This window comes from Lithobates pipiens, unplaced genomic scaffold (assembly GCF_037356315.1).
Source record: "Lithobates pipiens isolate NorthernLeopardFrog02 unplaced genomic scaffold, aLitPip1_a1.2 Scaffold_18, whole genome shotgun sequence".
NCBI lineage: Eukaryota > Metazoa > Chordata > Amphibia > Anura > Ranidae > Lithobates > Lithobates pipiens.
In genome coordinates, this window is record NW_027507758.1 from 553,496,895 (window position 1) to 553,505,114 (window position 8,220).

Below are 8,220 nucleotides of genomic sequence, written 5' to 3' on the forward strand. Positions count from 1 at the left end.
GGGCCTCTGCTAAAAAAATAATAAAAAAAAATAAAATAAAAAATGATATACTTTATAATCTTCTAAGTAATTTTCAAGCAAAAAACATTAGTTTAAAGTTGTAAACCTAGATAGCAAGTGAACCTGTAAGCCGACTGGTTTCTATGCAGAGCACCACCAGACTGCAAGCAGACTGGCCCATATGTATGCACCCATAGCACCAAGTTCTGCATCAAGAGAGGGCGCGTTCAGCTGCCACTAAACCATTGCATATTGCTTGCCTGAATGAGCCCTAGAAGCACCCAGCACATTATAGGCCCAACTGAGGCAGAGGAGGTCCAAGTTGAACTTTTTCAGGAAAAAGTGGAGATTAGCACATAGCGTAAACTGCCTGAATCCCTAAATATTGGTGGTTTTTACACAGCTGTATATTTCCATTATATGCTTTGTGTAAATTGTCCAGGTCTGTAACAATCTCTGCGGTATAACAGCCCCTCATGAGAGCTTTAATAATAATGCTTGTATATTATGGTCATGTATTTTTTACTTCCCTTTAAAGTAAACTTGAGCCATTATTGAAGTTGCAAGAAACAGAAAGAAAACCCGCAGCTATTCATTACAGGTAAAACATACAACAGATACTAGTGGTGTCCAGGGTGAGAAGGCACAACCAGTTTTACAACAGAAGAGTATGCACATTAAATTCTTCCTGAAGATGGTTTCTTTATTTGAAAATCAGGAAATTCAGGAGTAGCTGGCTACGCAGATTCAAATATTAGGCAGCAACATAAATAGACCAGATTTACTTCTAATCTGCTAATGGGGCAGCTGTAGAACTACCTTGGCTTACCAAGGTAGTTACCTACACAAAGGTTTACCTATACAAGATTATTATTATTCAGGATTTATATAGCATCAAAGAAAGTTCTGCACTGTTCCCAACAAAGAAAAAAAAAATATGGTATAGAGAGAGATTATATATGCGCAGGAATAACTATACACTTCATCAGGATTTATATAGTGCCAACAGTTTGCACAGTGCTTTACAACATGAGGGCAGACAGTACACTTACAATACAGGAGGGCCCTGCTCTTGGAACAAAAGGCAATAACTGTGGATGGTGAGCTGATGGAGAAAATGAAAATACAGTTGTTAGGTGTGGGTAGGGTAGGTTTCTCTGAAGAAAAGGGTTTTCAGGAATCGTCTAAAAGCTAATAGAGTAGGAGATTAAACGGACAGATTGGGGTAAGGAGTACCATAGGATTGGAGAGGCTTTGGAAAAGTCCTGAACCAGTGAAGATTACAGTCACGGAGACAAAAGACAGAGTTTGAGGAGGAGGGGGTGGTCAACCGTATCAAAAGGCAGCAGAGAGGAGTATAGGATAGTATCGAATGGTTTTGGCCGTTAGATTGTTTGTTAGTTTCAGGAGAGCAGTTTTTTGTGGAGTGTTGAGGACGAAATCCAGACAGAAGGGGATCAAGAAGGCTATTATCAGCAAGGTGGATGCTCAGTCAGTTGTAGACCAGACGTTCAAGGAGATTGGATAAGAAGGGGAGCAAGGAGATGGGGTGTAGATTGTTAATACTGGATGGGTATCCCCTAAAATATATACTAATGGGAGGAAGGCTCTTTTCACAGACACTGAGTACTACACCTGCTTTCCTGGAAAAACGGACAGAACAGCCTGACTGTGGCCTGAATGCTGCAGATAATGTGCAGCCACAACGCATCCCAAAAACCCATATGAACCAAATCTGTCCGGTTATTCAAGACGACTTTAGCGGGGTCAATGCTGCCTACCAAGAACCTCCTTTTACAGCCCATATGAATGCACAGTATGGGCTCCTTCATACCAGGTGCATTTGGCTACTCTGATAAACACTCATCAATGCAGGCTCCATTCACAGCTATATTGTTTTCTATTTACACCATACATGCATGGTGGTGTGCGTCGTGTAAAAATACAGCGCATAGGGTTGAACAAAATTTAATTTTATAATAATAAATTACAACAACCCCTATACCAGTGATGGCAAACCTTGGCACCCCAGATGTTTTAGAACTAAATTTCCCATGATGCTCACCTACTGCAGAGTGCATGAGCATCATGGGAAATGTAGTTCCAAAACATCTGGGGTGCCAAGGTTCACCATCACTGCCCTATACCAAAGGGTGCAAGTTATACTGATCATAAAACAGTCCCACTGGTAATAAAAGTAAAGAAACCATTCAAATATATACACCGCAAGTGTCAAAATGATTCAGAAATTAAAGTACAGAATACCTCCAGCAGTTTCACAGGACTGTTATGCTGCCTATGCAGGTTCTACATACTGACTTCTTTAAATGCATAAACATTTGCACAACCAGCAGGTCTTCCCAGTTCGAGGACTGTACTAGAAATCACCTTTAAACACAACAGGACACTTTGAAAGTTCCTCAACAGCACGCACTCTGACTCATAAATAGGCCTGAGAATGCAGCCGCTTACACGTGAACCACAAACCCAAGCAAATATGGGATGGCTAAAGGACTGGAGCACGCAAACAAAAAGACAGAACTGAATAGACAAAACACAAAAGACAGGACCGCAAAGGCAATCACATTAAACTGAGCCACAAGGACCCTTGGTGAGTCAATGCCATGACCACAAATGTGTTTTGCTGCCATTGACTTCCAGTGCAGGAAGGGGGTGGCTATCATCCACTGCCACTAACCAATGTAGGGAGAGAGAGGGTGATAGCACTGACACCAGTGTTGTAGATTATTATCACATCCCCCATTATCAGTGCTGGGGGGGGGAGGCTATTATCGCATCTACTGACACATACATTGGGGGCTAGTATCGCATTTACTGACACATACATTGGGGGCTAGTATCGCATCTACTGACACATACATTGGGGGCTATGGGCTATTATCACTTCCACTGACACCAACATAGGGGGCTAATATTGTATCCAATTATACCACTATTACTGACCATTATTGCTTCCACTGACACTCACATTGGGGTCTAATATTGTATGCAATTACACCAATATTGGGGGTCATTATTGCATCCACTGATGCCAATGCTGCGGTAATGCACTTGCACTCCAACTTAATCAGTGTGCATTGCGAGATCCTGCAGTAGGCCCCAAATTTTTGGGTGTCAAGATACAAAAATGTTCTTCTATTGTGTGGCCCTCTAGCAATGTCAGGGGTCGCGCTTGAGGCACTCTTATTATCAAGTTGACCACCACTAATATAGACCATCAGAAACTGACAAAGGGAAGGTTCAATGAATCCAATTATCACAACTTGTATTTAGTCTGAAAATATGACAAATCCATTGCAAGTGAATAAACCAGGCGTGCCTTCCTTTTGTAGAGCTGTAGTGTTATTTCCCCCATCTGCACAGCACATTTATACTCGAATATTAGAGGACATGGTATTGTTTAAATCTCTACTAAGGCTGTGACCATGCACTCCCAAATTCCTGCCTCACGCTTTAGTGCTCTTCACATAGGTGTGCAGCGATAGGAGCCCTCCAAGGACACCCTCACTCACATGTTTAAGTGTACAAGTCTAGACAAAGTTTGTCACAAGAATGGTCAGCTCGCCTATTACAAAACTCAATCCGGCCACCTCATTTGGGAGGGCGTTGGTCTATTCTTCCACAATGTGTAGACAACGTTGGAACGTGTTATGCTCTAGTGTAGTATCTTATCTTTACAGCAGACCCTGCTTTGCATTAAAGATTGTCAGCTTTATAAAAGCCATTGGGATATGCAGATTGTATTTTCCTTGGACCGTTTATAGGATACACATGTAGAGGAGGATAAAAAACCTGACATAACTGAACACCCAAATGAGAAGATAAAACACTCCAGTCCCCAGAGGGTTAGAAAAATAAATGGCTCTGTAGTGTAGTTCAATCGGCAGAAGCCCTATAATGGGAAGAAATCCACCTCTCCTTAACCAGGAAAAAAAAAAAAAAAAGTACTTTGATGGAGAGATCTGTTAAGCCCCCATACACACTATCAGATTTTCTGCTGATTTTGTGCTTCAAATTTACCAAAACCATATAATATGAGGTCAAACCTTAGGAGTTTCAATTTGTATGCAATCAGGCAGGCCCTTATACAACATGGTTTTGGTAAATCTGAAGACAAAAATTAGCAGACAATCTAAGAGTTTATGGGGCTTTAGAGTATAAATGAAGCTTGAAAGGGTCCATTCTGTAATGACAGCCCCACAAAATCATAACATGAAACATGCAGCAGCTCCACACAAATGAGAGAGGAAATCTATAGCGGACGCAGTGTCTGAATGGAATATTAAGAAGCCTGATCTTTGGTAAGAGGGTTTCACCTGTAGGACACCGCTCTGTAAAATCATAACAAAGAACATATCGAGGTCACTGCTATACATGACTCTTCCTCACCTAGGCCCCTTTCACACGATAAGCCCGCTCGGATCAGCCTGTCCGGTTTTCAGGCGGTTCTGAGCGGCCCATTCATTGACTCCTATGGGCAGTCGAAGGTCAGAGGAGATGTGTCCACTGACACCCATCTGCCATCCACTCAAGACAGACATATGGCGATACGCCTGCCATCGGTCTTGGCGGATCAGGTGAAAACAGACATGCTGAAAGGGGCCTAAGTCTAGATTGGGTGTCTTTAGAGTAAATACAAGACGCCCACACACAAATAGAAAAGAACAGTGGCAGATAGAGGTATTAATACCAATGTACATACAACAGACAGGATCCCTTTATTCTCTCAGCATAAACAGATGTTTAGAAAGGGTGTAAAGCTGTCACACACCTATAAATTTAGGCTGGTACCCTCCTATGTAAACATCAAGTTTACAGGGGCCCTCCACTACAGAAATCCTCTCCTCTTCATAAACTGAACTATTCAGATTTCTATAGTGGTAGGCCCCTCTTAGTTCTGTGAATGAAGAGATGGACACCTCAGATTTCTATAGTGGTAGGCCCCTCTTAGTTCTGTGAATGAAGAGATGGGCACCTCAGATTTCTATAGTGGTAGGCCCCTCTTAGTTCTGTGAATGAAGAGATGGACACCTCAGATTTCTATAGTGGTAGGCCCCTCTTAGTTCTGTGAATGAAGAGATGACACCTCAGATTTCTATAGTGGTAGGCCCCTCTTAGTTCTGTGAATGAAGAGATGGGCACCTCAGATTTCTATAGTGGTAGGCCCCTCTTAGTTCTGTGAATGAAGAGATGGACACCTCAGATTTCTATAGTGGTAGGCCCCTCTTAGTTCTGTGAATGAAGAGATGGGCACCTCAGATTTCTATAGTGGTAGGCCCCTCTTAGTTCTGTGAATGAAGAGATGGGCACCTCAGATTTCTATAGTGGTAGGCCCCTCTTAGTTCTGTGAATGAAGAGATGGGCACCTCAGATTTCTATAGTGGTAGGCCCCTCTTAGTTCTGTGAATGAAGAGATGGGCACCTCAGATTTCTATAGTGGTAGGCCCCTCTTAGTTCTGTGAATGAAGAGATGGACACCTCAGATTTCTATAGTGGAAGGCCCCTCTTAGTTCTGTGAATGAAGAGATGGACACCTCAGATTTCTATAGTGGAAGGCCCATCTCTTCATTCACAGAACTAGGAGGGGCCTTCCACTATAGAAATCTGAGGTGTCCATCTCTTCATTGAACTTAAGGGGGGGGGGGGGGGGGGGCTCTCTAATATGGAAATCTATAGAGGAGATCCCTCAGACATCTACAATGGCCCCCTCTAAGTTGAGTGTACGAAGAAGAAAAGACTAGGTGGGGCCTCATTATAGAACTCTTAGTCCTCGCCTCTCTGTAGTGAAGGAATCCTCTAAGTTCAATGTATGAAGAGGAAAGGACTCAGATTTCTAAAGTGGAGGGCCCCTCCAAGTTCTCTCCTCTTAAAAGATTTCTATAGTGGGGGGGGGGGGGGGTCCCCTCTAACTTGAGTTTATGAAGCGGAAAGGATGTAGATGGCTACAGTGGGACCCCTCTACGTTCGGTGTATGTAGAAGAACTAAGAGGGACTCCACTAGAGAAATCATAGTACCCTCCTCTTCATACAGTGAACTCAGAGGGGCCTTCCACTACAGAAATCTATGAAGAAGAGAGGACTCAGACATCTACAATGGGGGCCCCCCTACGTTCAGTGTATGAAGAGGACTAAGAGGGCCCCCCTCCACTATAAAACTGAACCCCTCCTCCTCATACACAGAACTCAGAGGGGGTCCTACAACTCTGAGCCCCCCCCCCTCCTCCTCCTCATACACAGAACTCAGAGGGGGTCCTACAACTCTGAGCCCCCCCCTCCTCCTCCTCATACACAGAACTCAGAGGGGGTCCTACAACTCTGAGCCCCCCCCTCCTCCTCCTCATACACAGAACTCAGAGGGGGGTCCTACAACTCTGAGCCCCCTCCTCCTCCTCATACACAGAACTCAGAGGGGGTCCTACAACTCTGAGCTGCCTCCTCCTTCTCCTCCTCCTCATACACAGAACTCAGAAGGGTCCTAGAACTCTGAGCCCCCTCCTCCTCCTCATACACAGAACTCAGAGGGGGTCCTACAACTCTGAGCTGCCTCCTCCTTCTCATACACAGAACTCAGAAGGGTCCTAGAACTCTGAGCCACCTCCTCCTCCTCATACACAGAACTCAGAAGGGTCCTAGAACTCTGAGCCGCCTCCTCCTCATACACAGAACTCAGAAGGGTCCTAGAACTCTGAGCCGCCTCCTCCTCATACACAGAACTCAGAGGGGGTCCTACAACTCTGAGCCCCCCCTCCTCCTCATACACAGAACTCAGAGGGGATCCTACAACTCTGAGCCCCCTCCTCCCACGAGAGAAGTAGTTTATATGAGGAGTGGAGTGCGCCCCCCTGTGTACAATGGAAGAAGTTTGGAAGTTGCCTCCTCGCTCCCTCTCTCAGGTGGTCATGTGACAGTCCAGGTGTGCCCCCCAGCTCCCAGGCCCCGGTCTTTGCACTCACCCATGCTGCTGCCCTGGTGCAGGCAGTCCCCACTCCTGCGGCCTCTCACTTAGCCTTGTCGGCTCCCTCAGCCCATCCACTCCACTGGGCGGCCACTCCCGCACTTCCCGTCCTCTCCTCCTTCTTCCCGCACACAGTGCTGACAAGCCTCCGCCACCAGCGCAGCCTAACCTTCCACGAAGCCTACAACGCCAGCTCGGAGCTCCTCGGACGTCACGTGTCCCAGCTCTGACCAATCAGCGTGCTCCTCCCCTGTCCCAGCTCGATTCCTGTATTTTTTTTCTGGAGAGGGAGACTCCGAGGGCCTGGCGCTGTTACCAGGTGTGGTGACGTCACCCCCTCCGCCCCGCCTCCCTCATCCTGCCTGTAGCGGTGTGCTGACGTTAAGGCTGTCACTAGGCTCCATGGTGATGGGACACGGGGATCACCCCAAATGTTTCGCCCTCTACAACCCCGCAGACATCTGTTGTAAATCAGTTTCATGCTCTACCCAAACGAAATTTGCATCATTTTCTTCCCACAAATAGAGCTTTCTTTTGATGGTATTTGATCTCCCCTGCGATTTTCTATTTTTTGCGTCGTTATTAAAACGGAAAAAGGCCGAAAATTTTGAAAAAAAAAGATATTTTCTACTTTTTGTTATAAGAAAAATCCAATAAACAAAATTTTAGTCATACATTTAAGCCAAAATGTATTTAGCCACGTCTTTAGTAAAAAATGTCAATAAGTGTATATTTATTGGTTTGCGCAAAAGTTATAGCATCTACAAACTAGAGTACATTTTCTGGAATTTACACAGCTTTTAATTTATGACTGAGAAAAAAGGAAGAGGAAATCTGCGCTACAGTGTATATTTAACGAAAATGTGTGATGCAGCAATTCTAATATATACCCAAAGTGAAATATACATATAAAAACAAAGAAAAAGAAGAGAACTGCGCAATCCCTAATACTTCTATTAGGATGTAAACCACTCTACCTTAAAGAAGTGTATCTTGTGATCTATTATTCTAACACACCAAACTAATGACTAAATAAACCATAAGGCATTACTTATAACTAAATACAGTAAACATATATATTGCCCCTCATAGGTTATGAACCAAAAGGAAAAAATGTACAATTCTAAGTCAGCGATTCAAAAACAAGAAACATATAAAGTAGAATCAAACAGTACTGAAAATGTATGTGATAACATAAAGTCCATTAAAAGTCCAACTGGAGAAACACCCTGTGTAGAAGGGAT

The 8,220-nt window shown here is 44.2% G+C and overlaps 1 protein-coding gene across 4 annotated transcripts in view; it reads right to left on the reverse strand.

Moving 5' to 3' along the window:
* Positions 1–7,296, reverse strand: part of CD2AP (CD2 associated protein) — a 192,051-nt gene extending 184,755 nt beyond the window's left edge. For 2 of the 4 annotated variants that reach the window (XM_077488906.1, XM_077488905.1), the window contains exon 1: positions 6,975–7,296. In XM_077488906.1, coding sequence (XP_077345032.1) covers positions 6,975–6,978 — 4 coding nt within the window. In that variant the 5' untranslated portion in view covers positions 6,979–7,296. The remainder of the gene's footprint in view (positions 1–6,974) is intronic. The other 2 variants (XM_077488904.1, XM_077488903.1) reach the window with 2 other exon arrangements.
* Positions 7,297–8,220: the final 924 nt, after the last annotated feature.